The 18595-nt window shown below is 44.3% G+C and overlaps 1 protein-coding gene across 3 annotated transcripts in view; it reads left to right on the top strand.

Annotated features, from left to right (window-relative positions):
- CNBD2 (cyclic nucleotide binding domain containing 2) overlaps positions 1–18595 on the top strand; it is a 177973-nt gene that overhangs the window by 65956 nt on the left and 93422 nt on the right. Inside the window, exon 13 of one of the 3 annotated variants that reach the window (XM_061210169.1) lies at positions 2410–2736. The exons of the other annotated variants lie outside the window; for them this stretch is intronic. Within the exon in view, the coding sequence (XP_061066152.1) occupies positions 2410–2725 (316 nt within the window). The 3' untranslated portion in view covers positions 2726–2736. Of the gene's footprint in view, positions 1–2409; positions 2737–18595 lie in introns of those variants that run through there. 3 annotated transcript variants of the gene reach the window in all.

Genomic DNA, 18595 nt, shown 5'->3' with positions numbered 1-18595 from the left:
TGAGGGTGGCAGATGTTTGGGCACTCAGCATCTGTGCTGCCCAGTCAGCACTTTGCTGCAATCGTCTGCAATGCTGACAGATAGAATTCTCGCTTATTCATTAATTGTAGAACTCATGGTTTTCTAGACTGCTAAAGCAGGCAGAAAATATAAGCATTATCTAGCTCAAATGCTCCATGTTTTAATTGAGGACTGTGAGGCCCAGGAAAGGGGACGTGACATCCTGAAGATCACACAGTCAGTTGGTGAGACACCTGTCCTGTGGATGCTATGGGCTAGATTATCTGAAGCCTCTCCCCCATGTAGAATATGAACAGCTGAGTTCACAGGAAAGAAGGGAAATCTCCAAGGGCCCAAATGAAGAGCAGCCTAAAACCAAAGCACAGAGTGTGATCTAGTGCTGGATTGCCAGGCAGGCATGGGGTGGGGTGGTGGCTGAGGGCACCATGGGCTGAAGTGTTGCATCCTGCAAGGACAGATGACACTTTCAGTTCAAGCGAGGCAGAGAGTGGAACTGGAATTGCTGCATGAAGCTGAGGACTTTAGAAGAGCTGCCCCATTTAGTGAAAGACTAGACTAGAAATCAATGTGACCATCGGCATCAGGAGGTTATGTGGAATCTTGTCTGTCTTAACTTAGACTCTGGATCAAAAAAAAAAAAGAAAAAAAATCCCTTCATCTGTAAGCACGTGCTTGCCCCCTCATAGGTTTTGGTGAGTTCCTTCGCCCCACTGAGACTTAGTTTCCATGTTTGTGAAATGGGGTGGTCCTGAGGATCAAATGAGTTAACAAGTGTAAAGTGCCTGGTCATGGTAAGTGTGAAGCAGAGTTAGATATTGTTATTTATTATGTAAGAAATTGGGAGTTAAAGGGACTTTTTAGTTGGAGACTATCCAGTGGTGTGCTGGGAAATGTTCAACAAGCAGCTCTCTGGGAGGTGGGAGGTAACCTGATTGGAAGTGTTTGCTGGTTTCTGTGGTGCACATACTACCGCCATGGCTGGTTTTGAGCTACCAACCTGATGTCATCGAGCATGGAGTTGCTCTCGTGAGCTGGTAGGAGCTGACGCTGGCAATGCTGAGACCACCAGGACTAACTTGTAGCCCATTCTGACCTCTAGATTTTATATTAAGTTGATCTCTATGAATCAAAGTTGATTTTGTCCTGGTCAATATAATCTACCCAGAAGAATGCTCTAATGTGTTAGTGATTTATCAGAGTTGCCTCCTTAGGTGAGAGTACAGGTGAGTCAGTGGAAGTTGAGTGTGCCCTTCCCTTGCTGAGATCTCAGAAGAAAATAAACCAATGAGTCCTGAGCCCATTCCACCCTCCCCCACTTTCCTCACCCTCACGTGCTATGAGGGAAGGGGGCAGAGTAGAGCCAGGGCACCAAGACCAGTCCAAGGTAGCTACCAATGGACTTTCTATAGAGTGGCCTTGTCTGGCCATTTCAGATAAATGGAACTATGTATATGTGACTGGCTTCTTAACATAGTGTTTTCAAGGTTCATTCATGTTTTAGCATGTATCAGTACTTCATTCATTTTTATTGTCAAATAATATTCCAGTGCATGGATATACCACTCTTTTATTTACCCATTCATCAGCTGATGGACAGTTGGGTTGTTTCCACTTTTTGGCTATTATGAATAATGCTGCTATGAACATTCTTGTTCAAGTTTTTGTGTGGACATATGTTTTCATTTCTCTTGGGTATATAATTAGGAGTGGAATTCCTGGGTCATAAGTTAACTTTAACCTTTTGAGGAACTGCTAGACTGTTTTTTCAAAGTGGCTGCATCATTTTACATTCCTGGAAGCAATGTATTGGAACCCTCGCTCCAATATCTCCACATCCCCATTAACACTTATTATTATTTGTCTTTTTAATTATCATCATCCTAGTGGACATAAGTGGTATCTTGTGTGGCTTTGGCTTACATTTCCCTGATGGCTAATGATCACATACGTAATTTAAAATTTTCAGTAGCCACATTATAAGAAATCAAAAGAAATGGGTGAAATTAATTGTAATAATATATTTTATTGAATGCAGTATATCTAAAATGTTATCGTTTCAACATGTAATCAACATAAAAATTATTGAGATATTCTGCATTCTTTTTTTTGTTGTTCTAAGTCTTTGAAATCTGGTGTGTATTTTACACTCAGAGCACACCTCTAATTCAGATTCACACTTCAGGTACTCAGTAGCCACATGTGGCTCATGGCCACCACATGGAATAGTACAGGTCTAGGTGATGAAAGTGCGGAAAGGTAAAGGAGGCAGAGGGAAGAGTCTGGGAAAAGGCGCGGAGGTGGGACAGGGCTCAGTGTGTTCAGGGACTGGAAGGAGGCAGGGCTGGAGGGGCTTGTGTGGGAACCTCAGCATCTGTGCCTTGCCTTCAGCGATGAAGATGTGTGCCAGAAGTTCCTCGAGGAGAACAGCTGGAATGTCTTCCGGAAGGACCTGATGCGGCTGCTGGTGGAGCCTCGCCAGTGTCCACCATTCACCCCAATCCAGCCCAAGAAGAAAGGGATCTACGGCCCCAAGGCTGTGATGCTGGATTTGTGTAGCTTAGAGAAGACTAAACCTCGTCATCCCATTTTTATGGCACCCCAGAAATACCTCCCCCCATTGAGGATTGTCCAAGCCATTATAGCACCCCGGTACAAAATCCAAGAACTCCTGCCTCAGTATAAGAATGCAGGGGTCCTTGTTTAGAATCAATAAAAGATGTTGGGTTGACCCTCGTGTTTCCTGAATAACCACCATGGGAGTTGCGGGCCTTACAGTGGGGGATCCTGGGGGCTGAGCCATGGGTCCGGAGAGGTGTTTGGGGCCGCACCTGGGGCACTGTCTCTCTGGACACTTGTGGGACTGAGTAAGGGATGGCTGGGAGGCTGGGTGGGGATGGGTTAATCACTGGAGGTGGCCTCAGAGTGGGAGGGTCTTATCTGAGGAGACGGATGGGAGACATAGAGGCAAGATGGGGTTGCAAACTCAAATGCCTCGCAAGGCCGGCAGGTCTTCTCAAGGAGTGTAGCAGACGGACTGGGGCGGCGGCAGGGAACGGTGAGGACTGGGGCGCACGTTCCCCATCCAGGTGGGGCCGCTGCTCCGTAGACCCAGTCAGCTGATGCCATGCCAGGAAGTAATGCAGGCCCGGCACTGCCAATCTTTAGATTTTTCAGGAGAACCCAGAAACGCAGTGTTTCAGATGATTCCTACCGGTTTTCAAATGTGAGCAACGAACTCAAATTGTTTTTGAAATACTGTGTTAGGCAAACAGAACACATACGTAGGCTGCGTTGGGCCCACAGGCTGCTGGTTTGCCAGTAGCTTGTCAAGCAGCTCTGTCAGAATGAAAGGGTGTTGCCAGAGACTGGAGTGAGGCATGACCGTGGGGGGAGGTACAAGGAGCCAGAGACAGATGGGCAGCGTGACAGGAGCCGGCGTCCCGGGTCAAGGATGAGGAGTGAGCAGCCTGAGAGGGGATGCAGACCAGAGACAAGGAGGCGGTCGGTGGGACCTAAGGAGCTCTCCTTGGTCCCTCCGGCGGGGCCTGGAAGCCATCGGTCACTGGCCTGGGCTGGCTCTCCTTGTTGGTAGCGCTGGGCCTAGAACTCAGGGTGCCTGTCTCACTCCAGCCTCGGCACCACAGACCCGGGACCAAGTCACCTCTCTCCCTTGGGAAAACCCATGGTTTAGCTTTGAGAGCCCTGAGGGGCCTGGTAGAGGCCATGGCAGCACAAGAGCCCAGCCTGGCGGTGCCAGGAGAGACAGGAGCCCTCCCCCACCAGTACCCACCCCCCAACACCACCCCCGCGAGGAGCGGACTCAGAGGAACACCGGGCACTGAGCCGGCATCGGGAGCTCTGGAGAGCCCGGCTCTGCTTCTGTCCCGTGGGACCCCCTTGAGTGCCTTGAGTCCGTCACCTGCCCTCCGGTTTCCCCAGTGACAAAATGAGCGTGTTGGACAAGATCAGTGGTTTTCACGAGTGAGGGGTGAGTATAGTTTGAAAAGCACATTCAACATTATACTTTTGTTTGTTGAATTTAGAAGAAAGCTGTTTTCATGTTACACAGCAAAGAAGGAGGAGTAGGGAATTTGTCTGTCAGAAGAGCGAGTGGATGTAAGAGAGGAGAGAAGCAGTGGACTCAATCATCTCGACTTCCCTGATAGCTCCAGAGGGTCGAGGAGTCTGGGATGTCTGCAGCAGTCCTGGAAGGGCTGCCTGTGACCTACAAGGATGGGGTGGCATGGTTTGGGGACCAGGTAAGTTGGGGTGTCTGACTATATTTAGAGATCTCCTTGCGTGTAGGTCTGTGGCTCCAAGATGATGGTGTGGACGTTTTGTTCATTCATTTGAAATGTATTTATTAAGTACTTGCTCTGTAGCAGATCCAAAGGAGTATAAGAGGCAGTCTGCGTTCCCTCTTATTCTGTAGGCCAAGGGTCAGCAAACTCTTTCTATAAAAGGCCAAATAATAAATATTTTAGGTTTTATAGGCCTTATGGTCTCTGTTGTAACTACTCAACTCTGCATGGTGAAAGCAGCTTTAGTGTTCCAATAAAGTTTTATTTGCAAAAACAGGTGGCAGGCGGGCTTCCCTGGTGGCACAGTGGTTAAGAATCCGCCTGCGAATGCAGGGGACACGGGTTCGAGCCCTGGTCGGGGAAGATCCCACATGCCACGGCGCAACTAAGCCCGTGCACCACAACTACTGAGCCCGCACTCCTAGAGCCCGTGCTCCGCAACAAGAGAAGCCACCGCAATGAGAAGCCCGCACATCACAACGAAGAGTAGCCCCCGATCGCCGCAACTAGAGAAAGCCCGCACGCAACAACAAAGACCCAACTCAGCCAAAAATAAATGAATTTATTTTTTAAAAAAACAAAACAAAACAGGTGGCAGGCTAGATTTGGCCTGTGCGCCATTGTTTGCTGACCCCCTGCTCTAGGCAATAGGGAGCCCTTGAAGGTTCGTAATTTTATTTATTTATTTATTTATTTATTTATTTATTTATTTATTTATTTATTTATTTATTTATTTATGGCTGTGTTGGGTCTTTGTTTCTGTGCGAGGGCCTTCTCTAGCTGCGGCAAGTGGGGGCCACCCTTCATCGCGGTGCGCGGGCCTCTCACCATCGCGGCCTCTCTTGTTGCGGAGCACAGGCTCTAGACGCGCAGGCTCAGTAATTGTGGCTCACGGGCCCAGTTGCTCTGCGGCATGTGGGATCTTCCCAGACCAGGGCTCGAACCCGTGTCCCCTGCATTGACAGGCAGACTCCCAACCACTGCGCCACCAGGGAAGCCCGAAGGTTCTTGAGTAGACCTGACATGACCAAAGAAGGGGTGGGAAGCTTTTTATTGAGCATTTATTCTATGACAGCCATCTTGCTAAGCATCTGACTGGAGTCTAATGACTTGGGCTAAGATCCTAGGTCTGCCACTTAATGGCTGTTGAGGATTAAAAGAGGTGGTACATGAACAGCAAGGGGGAGGATTTTATTCACCAGGACCGCTGCGTCCAGCTTCCTGGGAAGTGAGAGAAAAAACTTCCAGCATAGGAGGCAGAGCAAGTTTTCTAGGGGAGCGGTGGGTGAGAAATTAGACTAGAAGAGCAGCCTGGGAGCAAGGGCACCATATGTAGGGGGAGAGGCTGTGAGGGCTGGGGCTTTGGGAAGTCTTGAGGGGAACAGAGAAAGAACAAAGCTTTTTCTGAAGCTACTTTGTAACAGATAGAAGAACTTGAGAATGAGAAATGCCCAAAGAGGTCTTCAAAGAGCTTTTCTGTGCACTGAGAATGTGTTTCTCCTTTGGCATTTTCTTGAGAAACCAAGTAAACATTTGAATAGCTCCTTTTTTTTTTTTTTTTTTTGAATAGCTCTTATTTATGATTTTATGCAATAGTGCTGTTTCTTTGAGTTCAGTTACCAAGCAGACAGTGGGCAGCATGAGGCCCTAGTTATGTTCGGTTACACATGTAAAGTCCCTGGTACATAGTATGTGCTCAATACACGTTAGATGGTATTAGTACCTTTTTTTAAAAAATTTATTTGTTTCATTTATTTTATTTTTGGCTGCATTGGGTCTTCATTGCTGCGCGTGGGCTTTCTCTAGTTGTGGCGAGCGGGGGCTACTCTTCGTTGCGGTGTGCAGGCTTCTCATTGCGGTGGCTTCTCTTGTTGCGGAGCATGGGCTCTAGGCGCGTGGGCTTCAGTAATTGTGGTGCACGGACTCATTAGTTGTGGTTCACGGGCCCTAGAGCGCAGGCTCAGTAGTTGTGGTGCACGGGCTTAGTTGCTCCGCGGCATGTGGGATCTTCCCAGACCAGGGCTCGAACCCGTGTCCCCTGCATTGGCAGGCGGATTCTTAACCACTGCGCCACCAGGGAAGTCCTATTAGTACCTTTTTGATCAAGATCAATTTGGCCATCCAGAGACTCTCTTCCCCCTTCAGTGGAATAGGAAGCCAAGGCTTTGGAAGGCTAAGCCTTCATAATCAATGATAAAGACCATCTCCAAGAGATTTGAGACAGGAGGGTGCTGGCTGTCATCTCACCCGAACCCCACACTCTAAGTGAAATGGTTAATGTCAATATTAAGGGGCAGCATTGGAGGGACAGAGCAGAGGCAGGTCACCAAAGCATTAACATGCACTGTGGGTAAGGGTGCTATTCGAAGGAAGAATGAGTGGGACAGTGTGGGGAGGGATGTGTGAGAACCTCCCAGCCTCCGGGCTGTGAGCTTCAGAATCCCTCCCCTCCCGCATACACTCTGCAACAAACAGCAGCGGATCAGAATCAGGCAGGGAGGAGGACACATCAGGATTTATTTGGGAGAAAAGCTCATTCAGAAGGAACCAGTTATGACACCCCTTGACACAAGTGTTAGTAATAAACATACTTTCAGTGCTACAGAGGTTCTTACTGCCCATCTGGCACAGATCCAAGGGCCAGGAAGCCCATAGTGACCCATCACAAGGGAGTAGGGCCCAGCTCAGGTACGGAGTGCTCCCTGTGTGCCCACATTGTGTGAGGCACTCCATAGAGGCTATCACTTATCCTGAAAATACTTCCTGGCAACTAACCAGGTGGCATTGTCCCCATTTGACAGATGAGGAGCCTGAGGCCCAGAGAGGCAAAGGCCTTCTCTAAGCTCACTCGCTACCAGGTGGTTGCTCCAGGAAATCTGAGAGCTTTCACTGCACCCCAGCACCCTCCCAGGCAGGAAGCGTCTCACCGTGTGCACTGTGACACCACCCTCACTCATCTATCCCAAAGGAGCCACCTGTTTTCAAAACAAATTCTGTACACACAACCCTGGAACTGTGCTGGAGAGAATATATTCACCCTCTGGGATGATTTTCCATATGTAAATAAGCCTAGTCATATTGGAGAGGCACACCCAGGCCACTCAAGCCAAAAATACAGCCCCCTCAAGCCAAAAATACAGCCCCCAGTACTGATAGCTTCCACTGTTTGGGGAAAATGAAAAAACCCATTTGAGAAACACAGGAGATATTGCCAGCATTTGTTATAGGAAGCGTTTAAGATCCCTCCTTGGGGTTGGAAGCAAAAAGCATTCTTTAAGTCCTCTATTCCTTTTATATAACTCATAGAAAAATCTTACCTTCCAGTTACAGAAGGTCTAAGGGGTGAGATGGGTAACTTCGCAGCCTCCATCGCACTCACTAGAGGCTATTTTGCCATGATGCTTTTCTGTCATTTGGGGATTTAAGGGGTTTAACCACAAGGGTGCTGAGTTGCAGAATTTGTAGTCACAGGTTCAGAGCTGACGATGAAGAAGAGTAATTTCTAGGTGGCTGAGAAGCAGCACCAAAGCTGGAACGAGGGTTTTTCATGGCTTCTAAAGGCTGTGGGCTTTAGCCCTGGGGACAGAGCCTGGGGATATTGGGAGGGTGGCACTTCTGGACAAGAGCTGTGTGACTTTCAGCCAGGCTCGTTCCCTTTCTGGAGCTTCACTACCGTCATCTGTAAAATTTGCAGGGTCTGGTAGGTGTTCTTCAGCCTCCCTCCAACCCCAACAGAATATCAGAAACAAGAAGAAAATGGATTATGGAGACCCTTGGTGAAGTGTGAAAATGAACAGCGGATGAGATACTAGTACTGTATTAATGCTAAATGTCCTGATGTTGGTAATTTTACTGTGGTTATGTAAGAGAATCTCCTTGTCCTTAGGAAGTACACACTGAGGTCCTTGGCCGTTAAAGGAGATGGTTTCTTCAACTTACTTTCAAAAGATTTAGAAATATATTGTGTGTATATTTAGAAGAGCAAAGCATATATAGCAAAATGATAACAACTGGCGAATCTGGGTGAAGGGTACTTAGGAGTTCTTTGAACCATTCTTGTAATTTTTTTTTTTCCAATTTGAAAGCAGTCACTGTTTATTAACTGACCAGATTACAAAAATAATCATGGTAGACACCTTAGTTCATCCTTCATTCTTGTAACTTTTAAAAAATTATTTTAAATTGTATAATACACATAAAATTTACCCTCGCAGCCATTTTTAAGTATATGTTTTTAAGTTCAGTGGCATTAAGTACATTCACACTGTTGTTCAACCATCACCACAGCCATCTCCAGATCTCTTGTCATCTTGTTAAAGTGAACCTGTGTACCCATTAAACAATGACTCCTCACTCCCCACTCCCCTCTGCCAGCTCTTGGCAACCACTGTTCTACTTTGTCTATGAATCTGACTACTTTACATACCTTAAATAAGTGGAATTATACAATATTTGTCTTTATGTAGATATCTTCTTTCATTTAGGATAATGTTCTCAAGAATCATCCATGTTGTAGCATGCATCAGAATTTCCTTCTTTTTTTTTTTTCTTCAGAATTTCCTTCTTTTTAAGGCTAAATAAAATTCCATTGTATGTACAATACATACCACACTTTGTTTATCCCTTCATCTGCTGCTGGACATTTAGGTTGCTTCCACCTTTTGGCTATTGTGAATAATGCTGCTATGAACATGGATGTACAAATATCTTTGAGACCCTGCTTTCAATTCTTTTGGTATATACTCAGAAGTGGAATTGCTGGATCATATGGTAATTCCATTTTTAATATTTTGAGGAACTGCCATACTGTTTTCCATACTGGCTGCACTATTCTTGCAATTTTAGTGTGAAATCATTTCAAAATAAAAATTACAACTCTAATTGACTTTATAATTGACTTTGTAATTAGGTAATAATTTATTTTAAAATCTGGTGAGAAGCTCCCTGATATACAGGGCAAAAGGGGGAAAATGCTATTTCACTAGAAATGACAATTAAAATGAAGAAGAAAATGGAAGAAGTCAATGTGGATTTGTATCAATATGAGCATTAGCCCTGATGATTGTAAAATCTAGCCTTGAGCTCTCTGACAGCCAAGGCAAAAAAAGAAACATAGTATTTCCTTATTTGAAAGGAAGAATCTGCTCAGTCCCTGAGGAGAGTAACAAAATTTTTTCTCACCCAAGGAGGGTAGGGAAGTTTGTCTTCACTCCCTTCTTTCAAATGTGCCTCCTACCCATTTTACTGGGAGCTACCTTCTCCCAGGGTGCTTTAAATTAGGGGCCTGTTTCTACTTGGCTCTGGACTTCCTGGCCTCAGGTCCCTTCTGGCACCACAAAGTCAGTATCTAGAATGGTTGGCTGCCGGTGAGGGCTGTTCCCCGCTTGCTCCCTTATCACGTTTATCACGTGGAAGGAGGTGGACTCATGGTCTTTAAGTCTTAACAACACTGATCATCTATGATTTTAATGGTTAGAAACTGAGACCATATCTTTTCCTGAGAGCAGGTTTTTATCTTGAAAGATACTGTCAGAAAGTCCTTCTTCTGGTCATAACTTAAAACTCATGCTACTGTTCAAGATTTTTTCTTGTTTTGTGTGGAGATGGAGGGGAATTGCTCATTGCTCTTCTGGAAGCCTCTTCCCCATAAAGCCAGACCTTTTCCTGTCCTTCTGTCTGATTTTACCGACATCACAGAGCAGGAGGAGCAGGCTTATGAGCAGGAGGTCTGGATTTAGGCTGCTCTGCTTCCGACCAGCTGTGTGACAGTAGGCAAGCGACTGCTCTTTGCCTCAGTTTCCCCATCTGTAACATGGGAATAATAAAAGCATCTGTTTCATAAAGTCACAAAGATTAACTTAAATAGTCCATATAAAACACTAAATTCAGAGTTTGACTCTCAGAAAGCAAATACCTGGGGTGGGAGAAAAAAGGGGACCCAGGGACAAAATGATACAGACAGTAGGTCTGTGAGACTTGCAGACCTACCGGGAGGCCAGCCCTGCCCACAGAGTTGAAATAGAAGAGTCCCACATATGGGCATTTCTCAGTTTAACAGATCACAGCAGCTGGGGGATTTGCACATGTAAAAAGCTCTCACCGGTGAATCATTCTGCATTTGCACATTGCTCTGTTATCATACACATCTTATCAGCTTCGATGATTACCAGCTCATGCGGTCCTCTGCCTTTTTGAGAGGAGAGCCCTGGAGCCTGCTGGCTGCCTATCTCCTCCTCCTCCCTTTATGCCAGTGCTTGTCTTCTGTCCCTTAGCTGCCAGGCTCCTGGCATCTCCATTAGATAGGGAAGCATATGGGAACTGGAAGGACTGAACTAAAATCTAGATGAATTCAACCAGTATATCTCCAATTAGCAGACATGCTGTAGGGAGAGGGAGCTGGTCCGGGCTTAGAGATACAGCACCAAACCAAACCAAAGTCCTTGGCATCAAGGAGCTTACATTCTGTGTCAGTGGTTAAAGAACACAAGAAAAATCAGGGTAACTGGGGGATGGTGGTGGGTTAGAGGTTACTACGTTGTAAAGGATAGTCAGGGAAGGCTTCTCTAAGACTGTGATATTGATGACTACAGGAAGTGAGGGGATGAGCCATGCAGATATCGGGGCAAGAATGTTCCAGGCAGAGAGAGAGCACATTTAAGCATAACAGCAAGAAGGCTGGTGTGGCTGGAATGGAGTCAAAGGAGAGAGAAATTGAAAGAGGGCAAGGGCAGAGAGGGACTGGAGGCCAGCTCATGATCATGTGAAGGGAGCCTTTGGAAAGTTCTTAGCAGAGGAGTGATATGATCTGACTACAGACTTGGGGTTTAAGCATGAGGGTGGCATGGGGAGACAGGGGTGGGGGACAGTTGGGAAGCCAGTGCCATAATCCAAGTAGGAGATTACAGTGGCTCAGATCACCATATTGATTGTGGTGGTGTCTCGATGGGGCTGATCGTGGACATATTTCGATGGTAGAACCGATCAGGGTTTGCTAAAGGACTGAATGTCAGGAATGAGAGAGAGGAACTAAGGATAACTCCAAAGATTTTGGTTTGAGCAAGTGGAAGGATGGAGTAGCCATTCCCTGAGACAGAGAAGACTGTAGGAGAAGTACATTTAGGGGCGACTATCAGGCGTGTGGTTTTTAACAGTTTAAAAAAAAAAAAAAGGATTTAAGGATGATGTGATAACACACGTAAAGCAGTTGGAACACCACCCGGCACTTCACACTCATGCAAGGTTAGTATTACCCCCATTTTCACACTGCTGGTTTGGTAGAAGAGCCAGAATTCAAACCTGGGTCTGTTTGGCTCCAAACCTCGGTTTGTTTCTCTTCTTAAACATCCTCAGTCTTCCATGATCCCCTGTCCTTAAGGTTTCATGTTGATACTGTCAGAAAGTTCTTCCTCCTGTTTAATGGCAGTCTGTCCTATTGCAGTTAGAGCCTGGCCCTTTGTTTGGGGCTCTTGGGTTATGTCAAGTGAGGTGAGCGAGATCCTGTTTTGCGTGGTGAAGCAGGAGGCACCCATGAGCTATTTGCCTCTTCAAGAGTTATTGGTAGCGCCGTGAAATTTAAATTCCCTTTTCATAGGTCTTTATCACAAGAAAGGTCATTTAAAACTTCACTGGCATCAAGTAATTCCTAAAACATGCTTTTAAAAATATAGACAGACAAGTAGTAGGTAGGTAGGTAGATATTTATCTATATAGATATAAATATTAGAAAAATTCTAAAAAATTTTTTTTCATAATCCCAAATTTTAAATGTATATAATGAGAATTGAAACATTTCCACTATTTCACCCATCTAATCTCATCTCCCAAGGATAACTTGACTAACAGTTTGGTACGTAACCTTCTCAAAGTTCACATACTCATACCCATTTCCTTATTTATTATTTTAACAAAAAAAAAAAAAAAGGAAGAAGCTATACCAGCTCTGTCCAGTAGAATTTTCTGCAATGATGACAATGTTCGATCATACATGTCCACCAGCCATATATGGCTACTGGGCACTTGAAATGTGGCTAATGTGACTGAGGACTGAATTTTTAATTTTAAGTAATTTTATTTTATTTTATTTTTTTAAAATTAATAGCTACTTTATTTATTTATTTATTTTTGGCTGTGTTGGGTCTTCGTTTCGTGCGAGGGCTTTCTCTAGTTGTGGCAAGCGGGGGCCACTCTTCATCGTGGTGCGGGGGCCACTCTTCATCGCGGTGCGCAGGCCTCTCACTATCGCGGCCCCTCCCGTTGTGGGGCGCAGGCTCAGTAGTTGTGGCTCACGGGCCCAGTTGCTCCGCGGCATGTGGGATCCTCCCAGACCAGGGCTTGAACCTGTGTCCCCCGCATTAGCGGGAGATTCTCAACCACTGCGCCACCAGGGAAGCCCTAATTTTAAGTAATTTTAAATAGCTATAGGTAGGTAGTGGCCACCATAATGGACAGCACAGTGTTATACATTTTGGTTTTTTTACTTAACAGAGTATCATGGACATTTCTTTTCTGTTTAATTTTATAAATTTTGAAATCATCTCACAGAAAAGTTGCAGTTAGTTACAATACAAAAAAGCCATTTGAGAGTAGTAAGTTGGGACCGGATGCATCAGCACATCCAAATAATTTAGTGTTTATTTCCTCAAACAAGGACATTCTCTTATATAACCACAACGATCAAAATCAGGAAATTGTCATTGACAAATTACAGCCATCGAATCCTCAGGGCCCATCCACATGTTGCCAGTTGTCCCAATAACATCATTTATAGCAAAGGATCCAGTTCACGATCGTGCAGTACACTTAGTTGGCATGCCTCTTTGGTTTCCTTCTATCTGATATAGTTCTCAACCTTTCTTTGACATTCATGACCTTGATACTTTTGAAGATTATAGACCAGTTATTTTGTAGAGTGTTCTTTCTACAAGAAAGGGCCTGTTTGATGTTTTCTCATGGTTCGATTTAGGTTATGCATCTTGGGCAGGAAATCCCAGAAGTGATGCTGTGTTCTTCCCATTGGATGTTATCAGGTGGTACAAGATTTCGATTTGTCCCATTACTGGTGGTAACTTATTATTGGATTAAAATGGTGTCTCCACTGTAAAGTTACTCTTGTTGTTTATTTCCTTTTCATTTTAAAGTGTATGTATGTATGTACGTATGTATGTTGTGGTTAAAAAAAAAAACCACGTAACATGAAATTTACCATCTTAACCATTTCTAGGTGTATAGTTCAAGAGTGTTGAGTATATTCACATTGTGAGAGAGATCTCCAGAACTTTTTCATCTTGCAAATCTGAAACTCTGTACCCACTAAACAACTCCCCTTTCCCCCTCCCCACAGCCCCTGGTAACCACCCTTCTACTTTCTGTCTCTATGAACTTGACAACTTTAGATACCTCATATAAGCAGAATCATACAGTCTTTGTCTTTTTGTGACTGGCTTATTTCACTTAGCACGATGTCCTCAAGGTTCATCCCAGTTGTAGCATGTGTCAGGATTTCTTGCTTTTTTAAGGCTGAATAATATTCCATGGCGTGTATATACCATATTTTGTTTATCCATTCATCTGTTGATCGAAATTTGGGTTCCACCTCTTGGCTTTTGTGAATAGTGCTGCTATGAACATGGATATGCAAATATCTCTTTCAGACCTGTTTTCAAATTTCTTGTATATATATCCAGAAGTGGGACTGCTGGGTCATATGGTGGTTCTAGTTTTGATTTTTTTTAAGAAACTGTCATCCTGTTTTCCATAGCAGTTGCACCATTTTACAATCCCACCAACAGTGAACAAGGGTTGCAATTCCTCCAGATCCTTGTCAACACTTGTCATTCTGTTCTTGTTAGTAGCCATCCTAATGGGTGTGAGTTGATATCTCATTGTGGTTTTGATTTGCATTTCTCTAATTATTAGCGAGGTTGAGCATCTTTTCATATGCTTGATGGCCATCTGTATGTCATCTTTGGAAGAATGTCTATTCAAGTCCTTTGTCAATTTTTTAATTGGATTTTTTTGTTGTCAGAGTTTTTTATATATTCTAGATATATCAGATATATGATTTGCAAGTATTTTCTCCCATTCCATAGGTTGCCGTTTCACTCTGTTGAGCGTGTCTGTCTTATTCCCTTTTAATAGGTATTTTGTGAGGAGGTGCTTTGGAACTATGTAAATATTCCCTTCCTTATCATACTTTCCATTTATTCATTTATTTATATCAGCATTGGACTCATGGCTTCCTATTTTATTCAGTGTATTATCTGTTATTATCATTTTCTATTTTGATGCACAAATTGCCACAGATTAGGCCAATGGAAGCCACTTCAAGCTGGCTTCTGGGGTCCTTTTGACCTGTTCCTATCATTCTCTGAGGCACTTTCTTGTTTTCTGCTGCCACAGGATATTCCAGGATGATCTCGTACTTTCCTGTTGCAGCAGTGGAATTAACCATTTCTCCAGGGACCCTGCTTCCTTTTAATAGAGAATGGGATTTAGAAGCTTCTGGCCCAGGCTCTGCTGCTGAAATCTGTGGCTTTGAAAAGCCCAGCATCTGATCTGGAGAGGCGCACCTCATCAACCAGCCAGAACAAAGCCCTCATTTACAGAGGGGACTGAGGCTCAGACGGGATCAGGTGGCCAGTGTTCCCTAGCTTGTGAGAGAGCTCAGACGAGAGCCGAGGCCTCTGACTCCCTTCCAGTGCTCTTTCCCTGGCAATACATGTTGTTAGTTATGAGGTGTGATCCCGGTGGGGCCTGTCCCCTCTCTGGACTTCACTTTCCTCTTCTGTCCACTGAGGGTTAGCTTTGCCTGGGGGTCCAGGACTTTCTGAGAGCTAACCTTTTCTCTTGAACTCTTCATGAGCCTACCTTCCCCCACCCCCCCAGACCTTTATGGATGACTCCACCTTTAATTACAGAGAGCTTCAGCTTTTACCTCCAGCTCTGGTGGATTGGGGTTGCAGACTGGTCCTAGCCTGGGATGAGTTGTCCAAATGCACCTGGTTCTCCCCTTCCAGGCCAGGGGTTCCAGGCATATGTGCCTCCCTGAAGCCCATCTCTGTCAGCTAACACCTGTCTCATAGGGGCGTCAACAGGAGAAGATGGCAATGGGAAGGGCCTCCTCTACCTGCCTTCACTGGCTCCCAGCCCACCCATGTTATACCAAGAGCACTCAGGGAAGCACCAGAAATGCCACCTCCCCACATTTCGAGGCCAGTGTCTCTTGAGCTTCACTCTCAAAGCTGGGTGTAAGAAACCCTCTGGTAGTCCATTAGAGAATATTTGATGCCTGATTGGGGTGGGTGGTGCTGCATCCAACCTTCACCCTCTGGTTTGGTCAGCTGATAGGAACCGCCAGCCTGGGAAGCCCTGACTGTTCAACTGATGCCGGCAGCAGCTACGCCATACAACTGTCTGAAAAGCTGAGCTTTTGGCTCTTTTGTATTCAACGGACATTTCCTAAGCACCTACTATGTGTCAGGCATTCTGCTGCACCCTGTGGTAAGATGATTTAAGCCAGAGCTCAATCCAGTAGAATTTCAGGTAACAATGACAGTACAAGTGGGTTCCATATGTCGATACAAGAGGCACAAGTAGGGGCTGCAAGGGAAAGGGCCTAACTTCTGACATTTGGTTCTGGCGTGTCAGGTTCTTGTAGGCAAGACTGTATACAAAATTTGAGGGCAACAAAGAATGATTTTGCTAGATGAAAAATGTGGAAAGGGGGGCTTCCCTGGTGGCGCAGTGGTTAAGAATCGCCTGCCAATGCAGGGGACACGGGTTCGAGCCCCGGTCCAGGAAGATCCCACGTGCCGCGGAGCAACTAAGCCCGTGTGCCACAACTACTGAGCCTGCGCTCTAGAACCTGCAAGCCACAACTACTGAGCTCGCGTGCCTAGAGCCCGTGCTCCGCAAGAGAAGCCACTGCAATGAGAAGCCCATGCACCACAACGAAGAGTAGCCCCTGCTCACCGCCAACTAGAGAAAGCCCGCGTGCAACAACAAAGACCCAATGCAGCCAGAAATAAATAAATAAAATAAATCGACAAAAAACGAAAGAAAGAAAGAAAGAAAAACGTGGGAAGGGCGCTATGGGCGGAAGGAATAGCTTGAGCAAAGCTGGAATCACCGAAGCGCAGAACTAGTTACCTAGAACAGCAAGGCACGGCGCTGGGGGTAGCGGGGCTTACATCTAAGCAATGGAAGGCACCGTAAGACATGACACTTCAGATACCTCATAGCCCAGGCATGAAGGGTGTGGACACTATGCTTCTATGGAGACTTCATTAAGGTTTTCAAAATAACATTTATTTCTTAAAAGTTAACATGTGCATAATAGGAAACCAAAGAACACAAGAAGCAAAAAACAAAGTCATCCATCATCACAAGCAGTTTACCATTTGATGTGTCCTTCTAGGTCTCGTTTGTGTATTTAAACACAACTAAGCATCCATTTTTATGTAATTAAGATCATACAGTTATGTATCATGCTTTTTCACACATCATGAATATTTACCACTTCAAAGTCCCAAAGCTATGAGTATTTTGATAACCAAAAATACACTACACCAACTCAATCTGGAAGGAAAAAAAATGTAATCCTTTCTTGGCGACAAAAACTTCAGAAAAGACAAAAATGGCAACAGGCCTCTAGATAAAGATATTGGCAGAGTTATGATTAAAATACTACATTCCCTTAACATTCAATTAAAAATGAGACATAAAGCAACAGTGTACCCAAAGTATAATGCTTTTAAGAGGATTCATTATCTGATCTAAACTATTAAAGTATTAGCAAGGAGGTATGTTTCCACTGAATTACTTAACAATGTATTCCTATAGTACAGCTAAGAGATGCACACACATCAGTGGTTATCATCAAAATATAAAAAGGAACATATCCACATACTTCCCTCCCTTTTATACTTCCTTCTGCTCCTCTGCTGCCAACCTAATGAACAAGTCCTGGTGTACATTTCTCAGATGGTTTAACAATTCCATGTCCAAGATGCTACTTTTTTATCAATTGTAACAAAGATATTTACAAATCGGTTAATTCACTAGCTCTACTTTTTATCATACATTGTCACCTCAGGACTCCTAAAAAGCCTATATGTTGCAAAATAATGAATGAACCTTGTCCATAATAAGCATTGGTACTTTACAAAAATGCACATTTAGACCTATGGTTATAACCTAAAACTTTCTTCTAGATATGGAGATATTAGCCAAGAGCCCTTCCCTTCACCCTTCCTCTTACCCCTCCTCCAGCATATCAGCGACTAAGTACAGGACTATATCTAGCTCCAAGAGGTGGATTAACATAGACGCTCCCAGAAGACACAGCCCTTCCTAAAAACCAACAAAAGGGCATTTATTAAGGGGTTATTTTACTACCTCTACTTTTAATATACTTTGGGCATTAGGACTTGCTTATTCTTTAATACACAGCAATTAACTAAAACATACAAATAGAACAATGGTTAGACAATCTGAACTTGTCTAAAGACTCGGGCACAAATCCCTTCTCTGTACTTCCTTCCCTGTCCGCTCCCCGCCTCCCCACCACCCAGTGAATAGTCAGCTTACTCTCCAAGGCTCAAGTTTAACAATTTCCACTCCCCCAATACAATCTTCCTATGAATTAACAGAAAAAAAATACTTAAAACGTGTTACTTTTAATTCTCTACTTTCAACATATGTTGTGCACTTTTACACATCTAGAAAGATTAGATGTTTCAAATACGGATTTAAGTTTGTCCACTATATATACATGTAGTAGCACTGAAGAAACTGCACACAAAGGCTATAGTCACAAAGTGTCTCCTAAACAGGAACACTCTGGCCTAGAATGCTTCCCCTTCTCATCTCTATCAACCCAGTGGACAATAATAAGCATCTGTAATGCTTAGAGGGGATTTTAACAATTTCACTTCCTCCAGTTGTTTTCAGAAGTCTTTCCTATGAATTTTAACACAAAGTGTACACAATGTATTTATCGGCTATTTTTGTCATACACTGGCAACCTCTTTAACATCTAGGAAGACTAGATGTTGTAAATTTGGACCTCTGTCCTTTATGTACACTATGTACACAGCCAAGTAAAACAAAACGCAGAGACATACCGGACAATGGTTAGTCTTGGTATAAAGCCCTTTACACTTTCTTCTTTCTCCCTGAACCAGCACAAATAAAATAATGTGTACTGCTCAGAGAGGTGGTTTGATCATTTTGATCACTCCATTTCTAAAAGACAGTATTTCATATGGATTTTA

This window comes from Eubalaena glacialis, chromosome 13 (genome assembly GCF_028564815.1).
Source record: "Eubalaena glacialis isolate mEubGla1 chromosome 13, mEubGla1.1.hap2.+ XY, whole genome shotgun sequence".
NCBI lineage: Eukaryota > Metazoa > Chordata > Mammalia > Artiodactyla > Balaenidae > Eubalaena > Eubalaena glacialis.
The sequence above is the reverse complement of the archived record's forward strand: the minus strand, read 5'-3'. Positions and strand labels throughout refer to the sequence as shown.